A 21,771-nucleotide genomic window follows, 5' to 3' on the forward strand; every position below is an offset into this window, starting at 1 on the left:
GGTAAAACTATTTGTACCATTTAAAAAAAAATGGATATTTGATGGCTGCAGGGAGCGGTATGGGCCCAGCTGGGTTCTACTTTATAGTATGCTCTTTTTACTCACTGGGGTTTAGGCCTAAAGTCAGACTTGAGTTCATGTATAGGTATGTGTCAGCTGCGATAACTATTGGATATATTTAGACTAATTAAGTTCACTGACAGATCATTTGGGGAGGGGGGAGGCACGGAGGGCAATCGTGGATGCCAGGGACAATGTGGGAGGAGGATGGGTCATAACGAGGGAGGGGGATGGGGAATCTAGGATGAGAAAACAAAAGGCAAGGTATGCAGGACACAAGAATTGGGAAATTATTTGCTGAGAACATATATGTTGACGTGCTTGATTAAGCCAATGCACAGTGTATTTTGGATGGAAAATTCATTTGTGTGTTGTGATGGGGAAAAAATTATTAATAAAAAAAAACTATAAAAAACAAGAGAGAGAAGAGGATAGAGAAAGATAGCAAGTGAACAATAGAGAGGATGTTAGTGAGAAAAAGATATGGTTTATTATCTGTTGATGATGACGTGTATTGTATTCTCAACTGGACTGGTCTGGGAAGTATTTCATGATGGGTGAAGTCTTTTAACAAGCAAAATGAGAAATAGTGATTGACTGTTTTAAAAAATTATAATAATGATAATTATTGGGAAATGCATGGAAAAGACATTGAATGATAAAGCGGGGAGATTGATGTCTCTGTATTGACTGACATGCATGGCATTCCCTTTTGAAAAAGCAATGGAAGTCAATGTAAAGTTATATGTAATCCAATGTAATATAAAGAAGATTATGATGATAATATAAATAAAATAAAAAAGGAAATAGGAACACTTACACATTAGTAGTGGGCGTGCCAGTTGAAATTACCACTGGGAGGAGAATTGAACCATTTATCTGAAGGATCAAGTGTACATTCGATGCATTGTCTTGAATAGCAGAAGATCAGAAGCAACTTGAATATTCATCTCAGGGGACTAAATAATTAAGGTACCCGTACTGTGGAATACTGTGTGGTGTTAGGTATAGAATGAGGCAGTTACGTATATATGGATATGAAATTATCCCAGTCGGGTTATTATATGGGAAAAGAAGATTAGAACAGTGTGTGTAGTGAGAGGGAGAGGTTTTTGCTATAGGGCACGTGCACTTGCCAGACAGAGAGAGACAGAGACAGAAAGCGAGAAATCACCCCCCAGGGGGGATGGTCACGTCGCAGTCCCTTCTCCATTCTCCTCTCGGGATCTTGGGCACACATGCACACACGCCCGGCATGAGTTCTAAGCCACCGGGTCTGGGACGCGAACCGCGGTCGACTACGTGAGAATCCAGTGACATAGCCATTACACTAACTGCTGGTTCCCAATATTTTCAGTTTCTGAGAGAGTGTACAAGAACCTAATGATGATGGTTGCCTTGAGTGACAGGAATAACTGGATATCTAGGGACCCAAGAAAGGGAACAGGAATTTTTGAAATGTATGTGACATGCACGTATTAATCTCCTACTTTAACAGGAGCCAGAATCTCCTTGTGTGCAGAGAAGATGCACATGGGAGAGGGAGAGTCCGGTAGTGTCAGCTTGAATTAGACGTTTCTGTGTGAAAGGTCCTGACTTCAAAAATGGATTTTTCCTGACAGCTTAGAAACAGGGACCAGAATGGGAAGACTTGTTTTTTCTTAGAAATTTTAGAGTAGAGTCCTGGCAGGTGACATGGTAGTTAGGCATTGGACTCCCACATGGTCAACTATGGTTCCAGTCCCGGACCTGGCAGCTTGTTTTCTCATATTTCTTTCCTTTCTGTCTCTCTCTCTCTGTTTCTCTCTGGTCAAATGAAAAATAATGGTAATAATAATAATGACATAAAATTAATTGAATAAATTTTTAGAAAAGAAATTTAAAAAAATTTATTTATTCATTCATTCATTTATTTTAATTTGACCAGAGAAACAGAGAGAGAGGGAAAGCGAGAAAGCAAGCCACCAGGTTCAGGTCTTGAACCATGGTTGGCAATGTGGGAGTGTCCAGCGCCTTCACCACCATGCCACCTACTGGTCCTTGAAACGAAGAAATTTTTGAGTGGTTGGCCGGCAGATGGCCTGGTGGTTAAGGTGCTGAACTCCCACGTTGCCAACTGCAGTTTGAGTCAAAGAGCTGCCAGCTTGCATTCTCATTGTCTCTCCCTCTCGTGAATATTTGTACCCTGTAGCAAATTTAAAAATATGTAGTAATAATAAAAGATTTAGAAAGAAGGCAGCCTTTAAAAAAGAAAAGGAAAGAAAAGAAATTTGGGGGCAGGCAGGTGGTGTGGTTAAGGTGCTGGGCTCCCACATAGCCAACCATGGTTTGAGTTCCAGACCTGGCAGCTTACTTTCTCACTTTCCTTTTCTCTCTCTTTTTCTGGTCAAATTAAATGATAATGATGGTGATGATGATAAAATTAACTTTTAAAGAAGAAATTTTTGAGTGGAAGCTTATTACACATTATGACTTTGAAAATAAAGAATTAAAATGAGTAATTCAAGAAAAAGCACTGTAGCATTTCAGGGTCTTACTGTGTGTGAAATTCCATTTCTGTTCCATCCGTTCCAGCATGTTGCCAAGCTGTGGCTAGTGTGCATTCGATAAATACTGAGTCCTACTGTGTGGTGGGCACTGTGCTAAACTTTGTGAATGCAAACTACTATAAGGAAACATTTTTACTTGAAGTTGGTCATCTTAACAAAGGTTGCCCTTTTGATTTAGTACCAGAGAAATAGTGGAGATTATTAAAGCTGGGGAGTATTTTGATTATTTTGTAGCAGAGGAGATTAAGGTAAGGCACTTGAGCTAGACTCAGACTCTAGAGCCAGATTACTGGTCCAGTGCTCATTCCACTGAGATACAGATACAATAATTCATACCAGATATTACGAAATGTGGTACCTTTACTACTATTCACAGCTAGGAAGTTTTTCCTTTTTTCTTTCGTAAAGATTACCACCTTCGGAGACTTTCCTCCTACTTTCATAGGCTATGCCTGGAATAGGCCTTCCTTCCCCATATTTCTGTCTACTTGTAAAACCCTATTTATCGGTACTTCTCTGAGACAACTTAATTGCTGTCTTCTCAAGAATAACTTCCAGGATCAACAGATGGCATAGTGATTACATCGCTGGAGTTCCACATGGCTGACTGTGGTTCGAATCCCACACCTGGTGTCTTAAAAATTATGTGGGAGGAAAATGGAGGGAAAGGGATTGCAGTGTGGTCATTCCCCCTTGGGGGTGGGGGTGATTTCTCACTTTCCTTCTCACTGTCTCTATCCTTTTCTCCAAATGCATGAGCCCTAAGTCAAAAACCTTAAATAAATATACATATTTTTTAAAAAAGAATAATTTTTTTAGTTTATTAACAATTGTTTCCTCTTTTGAGTTTCCACAACACTTTTTTTAGAAGAATTATTTTTATTTAACATTTATTTATTATTTATTATTTTAATTTGGCAGAGAGGGACAGAGTCGGGAGGGTGGGTGTTGAAAAAGCAAGCCTCCAGGTCCTGCACTCAAACTGCCTTCAGCCATGTGGGAGTCCAGTGCCCTTAATCACTGTGCCACCTGCCCCGCCCCCCCCCACACACTTTTTATGTACTTTCGACCCAGTGTTTTTGCCCCAGTAGGAAGGGCAACACTGATCTTGAGTCGACAGAATTCAGTGACAGTAGACATCCTTAACGCCTAGGGTTACAGACCTGTGTAATGAATTGTTCAGCTACGCCTTTTAGGTAAAAATCTTGAGGGAAGGGTGTAACTTAACCGGTAAAACCATTAGTAATACTTAGTGTAAATCTGTGTTTGAAGATCTTGTTCTTGGAGAGGCAGACATGTGACTACATTGTGTTTATATTTTAGACATGAATGTTTACATATAGAAATGCACATTGTTGGGCCAGCCCTGTAGCCCCACCTAGCTGACCAAGTTTGAATCTCAGTCCCAGTAGTTTAAAAAACACTGGGTATGTGTGCTTTCATGCCCCAAAATCCCAACAGGATGAAGAAATTGAGAAGAGAAAGAAATAATGTACTCTGTTATAGCTGTTTTGATTTCTTTTCTTTTCTTTTTTGTTTTGGCCGTTACTTAGTTTACTAGTTATACTTGGTTGTCTCAGTTCATATCTATTCATTTGATACATAGGGTCTTCTTGTGTTTTTGTTGTTTGTGAGATTTTTTAAGAGAGATTTTTGCTATAGGGTATGTGCGCTTGACAGAGAGACAGTGAAAAACCATGGTGGGGGGGGGGCCATGGCACAATCCCTTCTCCTCCATTTTCCTCTCAGGATTTTGGGCGTGCACATACATGTGCTTGATGTGAATTTCAAGCCTCTGGGTCTAGTACTCAAACTGTGGTTGGCCGTGTGGGATTCTGTGACATAGCCATTATGCCATCTGCTGGTCCCAGGGACTTTCTGTTTTTTAAAAAACTTGGACCTACCCTATAACTTAGTGGTTAAGGGAGTTGGTTCCCACATGTTGGGTCACAGTTCACATCCTGGCCCCAGTACCTTGAAAAACACACCAACACTTGAACATTTGTGCCCCAAATCATGACAGGATGGAAAAATAGAAGAGAGGGGATTTTGGTATGACCATGCCCCATTGGGATGTGTTTTCTTTCCCCTTTTCTCTCTTTCTCTGGTTGAGTATAGGTGCTCTCTGGTAATTAAAAAATCTTTTTAGAAAGAACTTAATTGGGACCAGTAGATGATGTGATTACTAAGTCGCTGGATTCAGATGTAGTCAACCAGGGTTCCAGTTCCAGACTCAGTGGCTTGAAACTCAGGTTGGGCATGTGTGCGTGCATGCCCCAAATCCTTGGAGGAGACTGAAGGAGAAAGGATTGCGGTATGGCCATCCCTTCCTGGGAGTGATTTCTTTTCTTTTCTTTTTTCTTTTCTTAATTTTTTTTTTTTTTTTGTTGTTGTTGTTGAGAGGTTTTTGCTATAGGGTGCATGTGCTCACCTGGAAGAGAAACATTAGAGACAGAAAGTAAGAAATCACCCCCCGGGGGGATGGCCACGCCACAATCCCTTCTCCTCCATTCTCCTCTTGGGATCTTGGGCATGCACGCACATGTGCCCGGCATTAGTTTAAGCCACCGGGTCCAGGACTAGACCTGCGATCGACTATGTGGGAGTCCAGCAACATCGCCATTACACCAGCTGCTGGTCTCATGGGAGTGATTTTCTTTTTCTTTTTCTTTTTCCCAAGCCAAACTATATCTAGCTTTATTAAAGATACTTTTCATGAACAATCATGGTATTTCAGGCAGGACATGGGCAGACAGTTAGTTGTTAACAGTTAGTTGTTAACGATCTACAACAACTTTCAAACTCCCTTCTTCAATGGATTGCCAAAATCAGAAAGCCACTATAAAACCCAATGAAGTCTTCATGTGATGCTCTGAACAGGGAAAGTTTAGAGAGAGGGTTGACATTTCACATTTAGCATGTTGTTTAACAACTTTTCCCGAGCCGACCCTGACTTTCGGGAAATGACAATGGCAGAATTATCAACCTGAAGATCCAACAATACAGAAGAGGAACTGTTGCTGTTTTGAAGGATGCCATTTCTATGCCATTGGGAAGTCCGGATTGCCTGATACACTGGCGTAACCAATTTTCTGTGGTCAGGTCCCCACAGGTCTCTGGTGTAAGGAAGCTAAGTCTATGCTGAAGGAAGAGAGGGAGAGGACATAAAAGCAAATGTTAAGTTTTCCACACCACAAGGCATCTGTGCCAGGGTGGCTGTGTGTGTCAGGGAACCCCTCCTCTTGGGAGCCAAGAGGAAGTCTCTCAACACTAGAAGGGCAAGATGTTGTCCAAATCAGTCTAGTTCCAGAGACATTCTATTAGTGACAAATGCCCCTTCCCCAAAAAACAATGAAGGGGTCTGTATGCTAACAGCATAGCTTAAAAAAAAAAAGATAAAACAAAATTCTGCATTTTTATAAAACTTGATAAAAGTATTTCGAATGGTGCAGTCACCAGAAGTACACAGTTACCAAAAATGCACACACTTTACTTGGCATCTCCAGCACCTTCAACTTTCTGTGCCTGGTCTGTGTCGGCATCTCCATTTTCTGCAGGTTATTTACATCTTGCCAACATCAGCTTTTCCTTTTCTTCCTTCGGGTACCTTTGCAGGGGCCTTTTTAGGCTTGGGCTCTGGCTTTGGAGGAGCAGGTTTCGCAGCCAACCTTGCAGACCTTCTCTGTGGTTCATCCTTCACCTTGGCTTTATCTCCTTTAGCCTCCCCTTCAGCCTTTCTCTTGGGCATGGTAGCAACAATAGCGGGATGTAGGCGCTGGACACGGGTGGGGGGGGGATGCAGTGGCGCATAGGCTTTGGTCGGTCCGGGAGTCGCTCTCGCCTATTCTTCACGCTGCTCCTGGGTGGTGATTTCTTGCTTTCTGTCTGTCTCTCCAGTGAATGCATGCACCCTATACCACAAACCTCTTTAAAAAAGAGAAAGAAAGAACTCATCTTTGTGATAGATGACATCCTATGTGTTGGCTCTTAGTACATCCCTGAAGAAATTTTATCATCTTTTATATGAACGTAAAATAGTAGGTCATTCATTAGGAAAGTCATGTGTTCTGCAAAAATGCATCGTGACTTTCCTGATAACCCAGGTTTGGAAGAGTCAGCAGGTAGCATGGTGGTTTAAGGCACTGGATCTCACATATCCAGCTCCAGAGACATTCAGATAGTTGACTGCATGGTTAGAGTCTCAGACCTGACGGTTTGAATAAAACACTAGGCTCGTGTACATAAGTCCACAAAATCCTGGGAGGAGAATGGAGGAGGAGTCAACGATGTGGCCATCCTCCTTGGGGATTCTTTCTCATTTTTCCTCTGTCTCTCTGGTGAACCCATGTACCCTGTAGCAAAAACTAAAAAATAAAAATAACACTGAGTTAGGTTAATGCTGTATCTGCAGGATAATTGTGTAATATATTCCAAAGTGGGATAGGATACTTGTTAACATTGAAAGAGATTGCAGGGCCACCTGGTGGGGTGGCGGTTAGAGGTGCTGGACTCCCACATGGCCAACCATGGTTCAAGTTCTGCACCTGGTGGCTTGCTTTCTTGCTTTTCCTTTCGCTAGGTCCCTTTCTAGTCAAATAAATAAAGTTTAAAAAACAGAAGAAGAAGAAAGAGATAGCATTAGAACCAGTAGGTGGTGTGATGGTTAAGGGTGCTGGACTCCCACATGGCCGACTGTGGTTCGTGTCCCAGACCTGGTGACTTGCTTTCTCACTTTTTCTCTCTCTCTGTCCCTCTCCAGTCAAATTTAAATGAATAAAGTTAACTAAATTAATTATTTTTATAGCAAAATTAAACCAATAATTCTTTTAAAAAGGAAAAAGAAAGAGATAGCATTAATAATGATACTGGGACAGAAAGGATGGTAAATTTTAACCTTGGCATACAAAGAAATAATGATTGATCAGGCTTTGTACCTTGAATTTGAGCTCTGAACTGATACTGTCTGCTGTGTGATGTCAGCTCAATCACACAGCTCATGAGATCGGCCACTTAGGTCATGAGGTTTGCTTTTGTTTCTGAAACTAGTTTATTTCACCTCTTAGTTCTTCTTTTAATGAACTAACTTTGGTAATAGAGGAGGCTGGTATTAATTTAATTATTAATCATCCTTGGATTCTAAATCTCTAACAGTTCAATGTCAGTAATGTTTTAAATAGTGTAAGGGCATCTAACTATTCAGTGCCTTCGTGTTTTTTTTTTTTAATTTTTTTTTTTTGAGAGGTTTTCACTATAGTGCACGTGCGCTCGCCAGACAGAGAGAGAGAGACATAGAGACAGAAAGCGAGAAATCACCCCCCAGGGGGGATGGTCACGCTGCAATCCATTCTCCTCTTGGGATCTTGGGCACGCACGCACACGCACCTGTTGTGAGTTTTAAGCCACCGGGTCCCGGACGCGAACTGCGGTCGACTACGTGGGAGTCCAGCGACATAGCATTACGCTAACTGCTGGTTCCCAATGCCTTCGTTTTGTTGATGATAGTACGTCTGTAAATGAACTGATGTTCTCAACTTGAATGGTCTTAGTTGATTTCCTCTTGGATAAATTCTTTGACGTTTAACCCAAGCTCATGTACTCAGGATAGGGTGGTACATTCTGTACTAGAACGCTGTGAGTTCATTACACTCTCAGTACGTCATTACAGAAGCAGGCGCTTGAGAAGCCTTTATTTGCTACAGGTCTTGGAGCAAATGATAGTATAAGAATCAGAATCACAAATGGTAGTCTAAAGTTAAATGTATTTTTACAACTCATGTGTTCTGAAATAAGGAAGTTATTACTCTGTACTTTTGTTTTATTAAAAGTAAACCTCTAAGTTAAGTTTGACCTTATTATTTAGGTATGTTCTATTTTACAGCATATTTACGTGCTGATCATGCTGATATATAATATATGGATAGTGACTTGTATATGAGACAGTTTCAAAAAGTTTATAGGAAAAGGAAGTACAAGTTTATTTGTTAAATCTATGCATTTTTCAAAACCATTGGAAATAATTTTTTTGTATATAAAGGATTAGCTATTGGGTCATCAGAAAAGTCATGATGCATTTTTACATAGGAAAACATAGAAAAGTACATCATGACTTTTCCAAGGGCCCACCTTGTGTCCTAGTAGTTCAGAGAGCCAGATCCCACATGACCAACAGCAGTTCAAATCCCGGTGCCAAGGCTTGAAGAACGTGCTACCTGTGCGTACTCGAGTACCCAGAATCCCACCAGGATGAAGAAATGTAGGAGGGGGCTGCAGTGTAATTACACCAGTTGGAATGTGCCTTTTCCCTCTCTCCACTCTGTCTCTAGTGAGAACACCCTACTCTCTGCCAGTTAAAAAGAATTAGCTATAAAATGAGAGACAAGAATCTCTTATTCTATCTGTAAAAATTCGCTTAGAAATGATTTTAGGATTAAAAAAGGGTATGTTGAGTACATAGATTATTGAAGCCAAGTGAGTTTGAAAAAGCTGTTGAAGAGGTGGTAAGATTGTTTCACATGAAAGTCATTCACTCTTAGAATTAGTGGACCAGTAGATGATGTGGAGTTTAAAACAAACTAGATTCCATGGAGTTGACTGTGTAATTCAAGTCCTGCACCCCAGGGCCTGTAAAAATAAGCCAGGCAGGGCCGGCAGGTTAAGGTGCTGGACTCCCACATGACTGACCATCGTTTGAGTCCTAGACCTGGTGACTTACTTTCTCACTTTTGGTATATCTCTAGCTCTCTCTCGTAAAATTAAAAAATAATAACAATAAATAATTAAATAAATTGATTAAAAAAAAGAAAGAAAAACAAGCTAAGTAAATGCATGTGCTCATGTCCAAAATCCCAAGAGGAGAATGCAGGAAAAGGTATTGGGGCATGGCCAGTGTCAGAGGTGGGGGTGCTTTCTTACTTTCCATTTCTCTCTGTTTTGTTAAATAATTTCTTCTTTTAAAGAATTATTTTTATCTTTTTTTTTTTTTTTTTTTTTTTTTTCAATTTGGCCAGAAAGAACAGAGAGAAAGCAAGTAAGCCACCAGGTCTGGGACCAAACCACGGTTGGCCATGTGGGAGTCCAGCACCCTTACCCACCATGCCACCTGCTGGCCCCTCTATCTTGGAAAGCACCCAAGTCCTGGAGTGAAAAATAAAAAAATAAAAAGAGGGAGATGGATTCAAGGTGCTTTTATATTGTCTGGTCTTTTCTGTAAGACATGGGAGTAGGGCTCAGGAGGAGTAATTACTGTGCTAAATTTGCATCAGTATTATTTCTTGGCAATTTTCTTTGGCACTTTTGTCGTATAGTGCTCTTTATGATTATTCCCATCTTAAATTCTTCCACATTTTCAAATAGGCTATATCTTCAGTACTTACAGCCTGTGTTATATCTGGTATTAATAACTAATAACCTAGTATTGATAATACTAGATATAGCCATGATCATTTGGTAAAATGTGAAGCAAAATTCTTTGTCTTTCCTCTCTTTTTTGGGGGGAGAGGTTTTTGTAAGAGGGCGCATGTGCTCACCAGAAAGACAGAGAGAAACAGAGACAGAAAGAAAGCAAGATATCACTCCCCCCCCTTGGGGGGGGGGCATGGCCACGCCACAATTCCTTCTCTTCCACTCTCCTCTCAAGATCTTGGGCGCACACGCACCCGCACCCCGATGAGTTTAAGCCACCTGGTCCAGGACTTGAACTGTGGTCGACTACATGGGAGTCCAGCGACATACCCATTATGCCAACTACTGGTCCCAAAATCATTTGTCTTTTAATGGGGCTAAAACTTTACTCTCCTACTGATTGCATGTGAACAGATGGAAGTTTTCTGTACCTTTGTTTCCTCCACAGAGAGCTAATGCGTCTGTCAAAGAACCCTGCTGCCTGGCCAGAACTGGAGGATGGAAACGATGTCCAGCCAGTTTGTCATAGGGCAACATGGTTGTGCAGAGTGGCTGTGTACAAACTAGTTGTCACAGTTAGTGATTTTTAGAAAGGAAAAGTTAGCTCCTAAGTGGTTGAATGGTAACTGATACAGGAGCTGTGTATACCATCTTTCTGAGTCCCTGGAAGACAAACATGCCTGTGAGTAATTGTAGAGCTGTCCTCATCAAAGACCTTGTGAGCAAGCCCACGTCTGGCCAGAGTGACTCGGGAGGGACTAGTGCTAGAATTGAAAGTTCTCTTATCTGCTCCTCGCCCAGGCCCTCATTCTGGTCAGACTCTCCTCAGCCTCTCCAACCACAGAGTGCTAGGTCTTCAAGGGACTGAGTAGCTTTTTTCTGCGAGTGTACTTAACGTGTCCAGCAGAGCTGATGTCTTTTTGGAGATCTTCTGTAGGATTTCATTGTAACTGACTGGCTCACTTTGGGGAACAACACAAGTGGAAAACACTAATTTGTTTTATACCTGACGTCCTTGGTATGGCTATAAGCAAAAAACAGTATTTCCTCCAGGCCAAACACTGTTGGCCTTCTTTGATACTGCTAAGATTCACTGTGTGTGTGTGTGTGTGTATTAAGATAGCAAGGTCTGAGACCAGCAGTTGGCATAATGACTATGTCTCTGGACTCCCATGCAGTCAACCGTGGTTCAAGTCCCAGACCCAGTGCCTTCAACTCATGCCGGGTGCGTGTGCATGTGTGCCCAGGATCCCCAAAGGAGAATGGAGGAGGAGGGATTGCAGCATGGCCATCCCCCCCTTGGGGGTGATTTCTTGCTTTCTGTCTCTCTGTCCTTCTGGTGAGCACACATGCCCTTTAGCAAAAACCTTTCCCCCCCCCAAAAAAAAAAATAAATAATAAAGATAGCAATGTCTGAGTCTAGTTTGAAATCTAGAACATGTCTTGTACCTGTCTCAGATTTTCTCCCCTTTACCCAAAAACGAAAACCCTCTAAATTCAGATCATAACCATAATTTTTAAATTGAAAATCATCCATGGTAATGTAAAAATGTTAATAGAAGGGAAAGTTAAATAACCATTAAAATTGTGTTGATGATTTTAAGCAAAAATCATTCTTAAAATCTGATCTCTCAGTTCTTTTTCCATAAACAATTCTTGTTGGTACAGTTGTTGATGGCCCTTAATGACCTCTGAACTTCAGTAATATGTTACATAAATTTGAAGCGGTCTTAACTGGGTTATTTTCCAAACTGTCCAATATGTATTATAGTTGGTATTCTTATGTAGATATTAACTGATAATCTCTTTTGCTATTTTTGTAAAATGCTAACATCTTATTTCCTTGCTTAATATTTTCCATTGGTGGGCCAGGAGGTGGTATGGGTAAGGTGCTGGATTCCCACAGAGGTGACTGTGGTTCAAATCCCAAACCCAGCAACTTGAAAATCACACCAGGGGTGTGTGTGTGTCTGTGTGTCCAAAATCCCAAGAACATGGAAGGGGTTGTTACATGGCCACCACCCCCACCCCCCTGCTGTGGGGGTTTCACTTTCCCTCTTATTTTCTTTCTCCATCCCTCCAGTGAGTACACATGCCCTATGGGGGGAAAAATTAAAATTTTGGGAGGCCAGCAAGAGATGTGGTGGTTAAGGTGCTGGACTCCCACATGACTGACTACAGTTCCTTTCCCTTCCTCCATTCTCCTCTTGGGAATTTGGGCATACGGACACACATGCCCAGAGTATTTTTTAAGCTACCAGGTCCAGGACTCTGTAGCAGTAAACCATATGGGATTCAGCTGCCTTAACTACCATGCTACCAGCTGACCCAACTTCTGTTTATTGGTTTTATTCCCAAAACACATATAAATTGGGTGGTGGTCACATCTTAAAATTTCTATGAGAATTTTAGTCTGCTCTGTGGTATTTTTTAATACAGAAATATTTTAAGTTAGCATCAAATTAAATTAGTCTGAGAAGATAGTTATCACATTTGCCTTTTGTGACTTTACATACTCCCAGGTGTACGTACTTTGGGCTTCTAGAAGTACAAATACCTCCGTTTGAGAAGCACATTGGAGCAAGTGAATATTTCTTTCCATGAAATAGTCACCTAATTTGTTTTAATGATTAAATTCAGTAGGCATAAAGTTACTGTCAAATTGCTTTGTGAGTTTCTAAGCCTCTTCCTCAGATTCCGTGGTTATCTTCGTTTCAGTTGGACTTAATGCTTAAGATATATAGCTTACTCAGAAATTTGGAAGAATTTTAAAACTGTTAAAAACAACAGGCCCGGGTTCAATAGGTGGTATGGTGGTTAAGGGCACTGGACTCCCACATGGCCAACCACAGTTCGAGTCCTGGACTTGGCGGCTTACATTCTCACTTTTTCTTTCTCTCTCTCATTCTGTCCCTCTCTGGTCAAATTAAAATAAATAAATAAAAAAGAAACAAACAAAACTGGGCCAGCAGGTGGTGTAGTGGTTAAGGCTCTGGATCCCACATGGCCAACTCTGGTTTGATTCCTGGACCCAGCAGCTTGGAAAATACATTGAGTGTGTGTTTGTATGTGTGCACATGCGCGCATGCCCAAAATCTCAAGAGGAGAATGGAGAAGGGATTGTGTCGTGTCCATCTCCTTAGGTGGGTGATTTCTCGCTTTTCCTCTCTTGAGTGATTGCACGTGTCCTGTGGCAAAAATCTGGAATAAAACCAGCAACAATAACTCAACTGCAGAAAGAAACTGTAGGCGGCACTCAGGAGCACTGCTCTAGGCCCTTAGGATATGTCTGTTCTGTGTTTATGCTGTTCTTCATGTCTTAAACATTTTCTTTCCTCTCCCTAAGACAGTTCTCTGCCTGGAACTTTCTTAATGCCATTTTTGGCAGTCCCTTCCCCAGGAAGCCTATCAAACTGGAGTCTATCTCCAGCAGAACCAGAACCACCAGTTACTCCCTCTCCGTGCTTCCATAATACCGTACTCATATCTGTTAATGCTGATGTATAGTTAGAGGTATATTTATAGATGGCAAACTTCTTAAGGGCAGGGGCCTTTTCTTAGTTTTTTAACTCCATTTTGGTCAGCCATCGGGCACCTAACAGGTATCAGTAAATGTTGGTTGAATGCATGGGGACCTGAACAGATAGGCTTTTTTTTTTAAAGCTCTTTTTAGCTGGTGTAATCTAACTTTACCATTAGAAACTGTGGGTTGGATCATGTAAAGCCAGCCTACCAGGGCCACTAGTAGCAGCAACCTGATCCCTGCTTGAAGAACATGTTGCGAGTTCAAGCTGGTATGGTAGAATGTTACTGTGGTAATTAATGCTTCTAATGCTTCCAGTGCATTAACACATCATTTTAAGTTTTTGGCTTTAACTACGTAGCTTTTTATTAGTGCCTAATGTTTTATCTTATTTCTTTTCAGGAATTATTGGATAAGTATTTAATAGCCAATGCAACTAATCCAGAGAGTAAGGTCTTCTATCTGAAAATGAAGGGAGATTACTTCCGGTACCTTGCTGAGGTTGCATGTGGTGATGATCGAAAACGTAAGTATATTTGGATTTGGTTTATAGGTGAAGTTAAAATGTAAAAAAAAAAAGAAGTGAAGGCGAATGAGACACTATGACAGTAGTCTATATGTAATCTCTGGCCTCTTTGTAACTTAAAAAATGTTTGGGGTGCGGTTGTGGTAGTACACAGGTAGTGTCACTGCTTGGGAGGCTGGAAGCCATGGTTCACTTCTCAGGGCATCTGTAACACACAGGGTGCACTCATGAGCCCCTGTAGGCCTAGCCAGATGAGAAACGGGAAAAGTAGGATGTCGAGGCAACACTGTAAAGTCCAGTGACATAACTGCTACGCTATCTATCTGGGGTCCAGCAGATGGCATAGCAGTTATGTCACTGGACTTCGGCATGGTTGACCACCGTTTGAGTCCTGGGTCCAGAGGCTTAAAAATCAAACCTGGCAGTCTGGCTCCCTCGTGGAATCCCTGCTGTGCTGCGTCTACCTCAGGAAGATTTCCTAATGTCAACCTAAAAGAAAGGTTGAGGATCAGTTGGTGGTGTGGTGGTTAAGGTGGCTGGAATCTATAAGGCTGACTGTGTTTGAGTCCTGAACCCAGTGGCGTGGGAAACATGCCTGCATGTAGTTTGAGGCACTGAGAAGGATAAGACACCAGGTTGGGAAGAGTTGCCATCAGAGCAACATGAATTCTGTTAAAATTGAAGCAAGAAGAAACATCAAGTTTGTGGTGAAGCTTGGGTGGAAGAATGGTGAAATCACTGATGCTTTTTACAAAAAAGTTTATGGAGACAACGCCCCAGAAAAATCAGCAGCTTACAAATGGATAAGCCACTTTAAAAAGGGACTAGGCAATGTTTATAGTGTTTAAGATATTAAAGATGGTGAAGATGATGATAATGATAAGACCCATAGCTGCAAACTACATCAGTTTGAAAGAAAAATACTAATCTTGATCATGCTCTAATTGAAGAGGGCTGATGATTAACAACAGAAACAGTAACTGATAGATATCTCAACTGGTTCTACTTATGTAATTCTGACTAAAAAATTTTAAGCCGAGCAAACGTTCTACTCTATAGATGCCAAAATCGTTCCACCCAAATCAGCTGCGCACGAGAGCAGAGCTTTCAATGGAAATTTTAAACAAGTGAGATCAAGACCCGGAAGAATTTCTCAGAAGAATTATAAAAGGAGATGAACAGCTTTACCAATGCGATCCTGAAGACAAAGCACAATCAAAGCAATACCTACCAAGATGGGGAAGTGGCCCAGTCAAAGTATAAGTGGACCAGTCAAGGGCAACAGTCGGCAAGTTTTGGGGATGCTCAGAGCATTTTGCTTATTGACTTTTCTGGAGCACCATACAATGAAAATATCTGCTTATTAAGAGTGTTTTGAGAAAGTTAACCAAAGCTTTAGAAAAAGCTCAGGAAACCGTCACTAGAACATCCTTCTTCATGACAACACTCCTGCTCATTCCTGTCATCAAACAAGGACGGTATTGTAAGAGTCATGATGGTAAATCATTAGACATCCACCATACTGTTCTGATTTGACTCCTTCTAATTTTCCTAATCTTAAAATCTTTAAAGGCACCAATTTTTCTAATAATGAAAAGAGACTGCATTTAGATGGTTAAATTTGCAGGACCTTTCAGTTCTTTACAGGAAGACTAAGTGGTTGGTATTGTCAGTTTAAAAAGTGTTTGAATTTGATGGAACTTTTGTTGAGAGAGAAAGGTTATGTTTTTAAATTTCATTTTTCCATGAACTCTTTGAATTCCATTTCCAAAGTCGATGCACTTTTTTTGTGCCTAAGTTTTTATAACATGTGCCATGTCAAGTGTCCATGATGCTGGGCCGTGAGGGAGGTAAATTGAAGGCTTGGTGGTCAAGCTCATGCCTGCCTTGGTCCTGTTGTGTTGAGGAAGTGCAGAACTTCCTCTCCACCTGCACAATTTCATGATGGGGCTGCTGATGTCCATTTCATATACACTAGAGAAGACTGGTGGAGTGGTGAGGCTTTCATTGAGCTTTAATCAGAAGATAGTATAGCAGTGGCCCTGAAAAAAAAGACAGAGAAAGCATGGGACACCGATATAGTGCGGTGTCAAAGTCTCACAGGACCGAAATGGATTGGATGTTGAAGTACAGTGGTCTGCACAGACTGACAGCACCAGTGATGGCTTCGATGACTCCCATTTGGATGCATAAAAGAAGAAATTGAACAGGATCACATTGCCTGTAGACCCCGAAGGCAAGGGTACAGGGGCAGCTTTTGTGCAGTTTGCCTCCCAGGAGTTAGCAGAGAGGGCCCTAGGGAAGCACATGGAGAGAATAGGGCACAGGTATTTCGAAGTGTTGAAGAGCAGTCAGGCAGAAGTTCGGTCCTATTTGGATCCCCTCAGAAGTTCATGTAGTGGCTGGGCCCTGTGACCATCTGGCACTGCCAGGAGATACATTGGCATCGTGAAACAAGCAGATCTGGTTAAGATGAGGCCTGGGGCCTACAGTGCAGGCTACGGGGACTACGAAGAGTACGGTGGCTTTAACAACAGCTCTGGTTTTACCACCGACATGTTTGGAAGAGACCTCAGTTACTGTCTTTCAGGGATGTATGACCAGCAAGCTCGTGGTGCAGATCATCATCGGGTGCTGTGTCCACATGAGGGGGCTGCCCTATAAGGCCACTGAGAACATTTACAACTCCCTTCCATTCAACCCTGTGAGAGCCATGTTGAGATCGGTCCAGATGGAAGAGTGACAGGAGAAAGAAGCGCATGTTGAATTTGCTACCCACAAAGAAGCTGTGGTGGCCAACGTATCGCACAGATAGTTATTCTTCACTTCGACCGCTGGGGCATATAGCAGCCATGTGATGCAAGGCGGGGGTCTGAAGCCCAGGTCACTGACAGCAGCCTGGAGAGCCAGTCAGTGAGTGGCTGGTATAAGGCCACCTACAGCAGTTAGAACAGCATGAGTAGATATAACTAGTTTTGTAGGAACATGGTGTTTGAATCAAATTCTCAGAGGCAGCTAACAAGCTGTGACAAGCACTTATAACTCCAGGAGAAGCTGTTGTACCCATTTTTGTACCATGAGTTTGTGAAATCTGGATTTAAAAATTTACCACTTCAGTGTTTTCTCATGTGAAGTTTTCTTCTAACATGATGCTGAGTAAACAAAAACTAACATGTGCCATGTCAAGTGTCCATGATGCTGGGCCGTGAGGGAGGTAAATTGAAGGCTTGGTGGTCAAGCTCATGCCTGCCTTGGTCCTGTTGTGTTGAGGAAGTGCAGAACTTCCTCTCCACCTGCACAATTTCATGATGGGGCTGCTGATGTCCATTTCATATACACTAGAGAAGACTGGTGGAGTGGTGAGGCTTTCATTGAGCTTTAATCAGAAGATAGTATAGCAGTGGCCCTGAAAAAAAAGACAGAGAAAGCATGGGACACCGATATAGTGCGGTGTCAAAGTCTCACAGGACCGAAATGGATTGGATGTTGAAGTACAGTGGTCTGCACAGACTGACAGCACCAGTGATGGCTTCGATGACTCCCATTTGGATGCATAAAAGAAGAAATTGAACAGGATCACATTGCCTGTAGACCCCGAAGGCAAGGGTACAGGGGCAGCTTTTGTGCAGTTTGCCTCCCAGGAGTTAGCAGAGAGGGCCCTAGGGAAGCACATGGAGAGAATAGGGCACAGGTATTTCGAAGTGTTGAAGAGCAGTCAGGCAGAAGTTCGGTCCTATTTGGATCCCCTCAGAAGTTCATGTAGTGGCTGGGCCCTGTGACCATCTGGCACTGCCAGGAGATACATTGGCATCGTGAAACAAGCAGATCTGGTTAAGATGAGGCCTGGGGCCTACAGTGCAGGCTACGGGGACTACGAAGAGTACGGTGGCTTTAACAACAGCTCTGGTTTTACCACCGACATGTTTGGAAGAGACCTCAGTTACTGTCTTTCAGGGATGTATGACCAGCAAGCTCGTGGTGCAGATCATCATCGGGTGCTGTGTCCACATGAGGGGGCTGCCCTATAAGGCCACTGAGAACATTTACAACTCCCTTCCATTCAACCCTGTGAGAGCCATGTTGAGATCGGTCCAGATGGAAGAGTGACAGGAGAAAGAAGCGCATGTTGAATTTGCTACCCACAAAGAAGCTGTGGTGGCCAACGTATCGCACAGATAGTTATTCTTCACTTCGACCGCTGGGGCATATAGCAGCCATGTGATGCAAGGCGGGGGTCTGAAGCCCAGGTCACTGACAGCAGCCTGGAGAGCCAGTCAGTGAGTGGCTGTTAGAGGCCACCCACAGCAGTTAGAACAGCATGAGTGGATACAGCTAGTTTTGTAGGAAGGTGTGTTTGAATTGTATTCTCAGAGGCAGCCAACAAGCTGTGACAGGCACTTACAACTCCAGGAGAAACTCATTTTTGTACCATGAGTTTGTGAAATCTAGATTGAAAAAATTACCACTTCAGTGTTTTCTCATGTGAAGTTTCTTCTAACATGTGGTGCTGAGTAAACAGAAACTGTTTTCAGGTTTACTCAATTAATATTCTGGTAATAGATTCTGAATGATGTTCTCTGAATTAAAGTAGTACGAGTATGTTAAGTGTGGTCTTTTATACCAATCCTATGAACACCTTGGGGAGATGGGCTCTTTTGGAATACTCAGAGGTACTGGATTCCCATTTCAAAGAGAAACATTTCTCATTTGTTTATTCTATTTATATTTTTACCTAAGACTTTTTAAAGTTAGGTTTAATCTTTTGAAAAGTTAGTTTTGAGAACTGACACACAATACTAATATTATGGGAATTGTTGAGGCCTTGACTTATACTTCCTTTGTACTGTGCTTTCTTTGGGTGTATTTTACTAAGTGAAACTTGCTAAAAATTTTTGTGGACTAAAATGTTTTTCTCTTCAAATAAAGACGTTTTCATAATGAAAAAAAAAAAGTCAAACCCAGTGTGTGTGCTTGCATGCCCAATATCCCAGGAGAATGGAGGAGGAATCGTATCATGGACACCCCCTTGGGGGGGTGATTTCTCAATTTCCCACACACCTTTGTCTTTCTTTCTAGCAGGTACATGCACCCTATGGCAAAAACCTCTAAACTTTTTTTTTGGAAAAGAAGAATACCTATCTATCTGTGCTTCTCTCTCTCTCTTTCCGCCTCTTATTAAAAAAAAAAAAAGAGGGGTAATGATTATGAAATCTGTATATCAAAAAATAAACATTACCTTGCATTAGGTTCTCAAAAGTGAAAATATAGTCCTGATTTTTTTTTTTTTAAGTTTTTGCCATGGGGCACATGTGGTCACTGGATAGAGCCAGAGACAGAAAACGAGAAGTCACCCCCAAGAGGGGTGGCCCCATGGCAATCCCTTCTTCTGGGATTTTGGGCATGCATACACATGTACCCTATGTGATTTTTTTCAAACCGCCCAGCCCAGGATTTGAACTGTGTCCAACCACATGGGAATCCAGCATCTTCACCATACCACCTGCTAGCCCCTATGGTCATGATTTTACATTATATACCTAAAAAGTTAGGCCCAATCATAGTGGTACAGCACTCTGGAGCTGGAGGTCATATGGAAGATGAGCGTGCTCTATCCAGGTTGACCTGTACTTGCTGGGTGTGTGCATTTACGTGCTAGTGATCCTGGCTGGCAGGGGTGAGAGGTGGGAGAAAGGATCTCAGGGACCTTGCTAAGGGGTCCCTGCCTCTCCCTCCCTTCTCCCTTTTTCTCTCTCATTAAAAGAAATGGATTACACTTTTTTTTTTTTGAGAGGTTTTTGCTATAGAATGTGTGTGCTCGCCAGAAAGACAGAGACAGAGAGACAGAATGTGAGAAATCACCCCCCAGGGGGGGATGGCCATGCCACAGTCCCTTTTCCATTCTCCTCTCAGGATCTTGGGCACACACACACATGTGCCTGGCGTGAGTTTTAAGCCACCAGGTCCAGGACTCAAAACACGGTCGACTACGTGGGAGTCCAGCAACATAGCCATTATGCCAACTGCTGGTCCCATGGGTTAGATCTTTAGAAGATTAAAAAAAAAAAAACAAAAAAAACTCAAGTGAACTCTAATCTGAGATGATATTCCTAAAAACATGTTTAATGGTTTGTTTTAGAATTTTAGTTCATCTGGGATCAGCAGTTAGCGTAATGGCTATGTTGCTGGAATCCTGTCTAGTCGACCATGTTTCGTGTCCCAGACCCAGTGGCTTAAACTCACGCCAGGCGTGTGCACTTGCCCAAAATCCTGAGAGGAGCATGGAGGAGAAGGAATTTCGGTGTGACCATCCCCTCTGAGGGGTGATTTCTTGCTTTCTCTCTCTCTGTCTCTCTATGTGTCTGGCGAGCACATGTGCCCTATAGCAAAAACCTCTCAAAAAAAAGGAATTTTAGTTCATCATATTTTTAGCTCCAGAGTTCTTTGCATTTTTTTCTTGAGTGGTTCTATAGTTCACATAGCCTTTGGTGTCATGCCTTAAAACTTAATTGGAGGGGTCAGCAGGTGGCAGGGTGGTTAAGACACTGGACCTCCCACATGGTAGACCACTGTTTGAGTCCCAGACCTGGTGGCTTGCTTTCTTGCTTTTCCTCTCAGTCTCTCTCTGGTCAAATTTTAAAAATAATACTGATAAACTGAATAAATCTTAAGTTTTAGAAGACTTATTGACATGTGAAAACCTAGAGACAGGATGTTATACTTTTTCTGTTTGTCATACTAATTCATGCTGTTTGTCATACCATTGGGTCATCGGAAAAGCCCTACTTTCCTATTTCTTTTTTCTTTTTTTTTTCCAATAGAGATATTTTACTATAGGGTACATGACCTTGTCAGAGAGACAGAGAGAGAGAGAAACTACCCCCCAAGGGGATAACCACACCGCTGTCCCTTCTACATTCACCTTGATGTTGAGCATGTTCCCAGCATGAGTTTTAAGCCTCTAGGTCTGGTGAACCGTGTTGGAATCCAGTACTTTAACCACTGCCACCTGCTGGCCCCTTTCCTGTGTTTTTCTATACAGAAGTGTGTCATGACTTCTAATGACCCACTATTTTAAAGAATTTAACATTAACTACTAAATATATATAATCAAAAAATATTTTTTTAAATCCAGAATTGATTTTTTTCCCTCAACGCTGGAGTTTTTTTTGTTGTTGTTGTTGTTTCTTTTGTGTGTGTGTGTGTGTGTGTGTGTGTGTGTAAAGAATTATTTTATTGAACTTTATTTTTTCATTTGACTAGAGAGGGACAGAGCGAGAGAGAGAAATAAGGAAAGTGAGAAAGCAAGTTGCCAAGTTCAGGATTTAAACTGCAGTCAGACATGTGGGAGTCCAGTGTCCTTAACCACCATGCCACCTGCTGGCCCTTAACAATCACATTTTTGAGGAGAAAATAACAGTAGTGAAGTATTGCTGGTGTATAATTTGTTCTACCTTTACAGATAAGTTTCACCCATGTTTAGGTTTTACTCTAGAAAGCTAAAGACACTGGAACTTTTGATTGAGAAAGTAGCGGTCATACAAATAGGTTGGAGTATTAAATACCTATTCATTTTAGACTATTGTAGAAAACATGAACGTGGGAAAAATAGTAATCAAATTGTTAATTTGATTGTAAAAGAAGTCAAATTAATTTAAAAATTTGATTGCACCTAGAACTGGTAGCTTATGTTAAAGTTGTCACTAGATTGATAT

The 21,771-nt window shown here is 41.8% G+C and overlaps 1 protein-coding gene and 2 pseudogenes across 1 annotated transcript in view; all 3 read left to right on the top strand.

The window, feature by feature from the left end:
• YWHAQ (tyrosine 3-monooxygenase/tryptophan 5-monooxygenase activation protein theta) overlaps positions 1-21,771 on the top strand; it is a 56,980-nt gene that overhangs the window by 28,830 nt on the left and 6,379 nt on the right. The window contains exon 2 of the mRNA XM_006140833.3: positions 13,936-14,059. Coding sequence (XP_006140895.1) covers positions 13,936-14,059 — 124 coding nt within the window. The remainder of the gene's footprint in view (positions 1-13,935; positions 14,060-21,771) is intronic.
• Positions 15,005-17,222, top strand: LOC102503147 (heterogeneous nuclear ribonucleoprotein F-like; annotated as a pseudogene).
• LOC102467809 (heterogeneous nuclear ribonucleoprotein F-like) lies at positions 17,234-18,395 on the top strand (annotated as a pseudogene).

This window comes from Tupaia chinensis, unplaced genomic scaffold (genome assembly GCF_000334495.1).
Source record: "Tupaia chinensis unplaced genomic scaffold, TupChi_1.0 Scaffold000045_1, whole genome shotgun sequence".
NCBI classification, from domain to species: domain Eukaryota; kingdom Metazoa; phylum Chordata; class Mammalia; order Scandentia; family Tupaiidae; genus Tupaia; species Tupaia belangeri.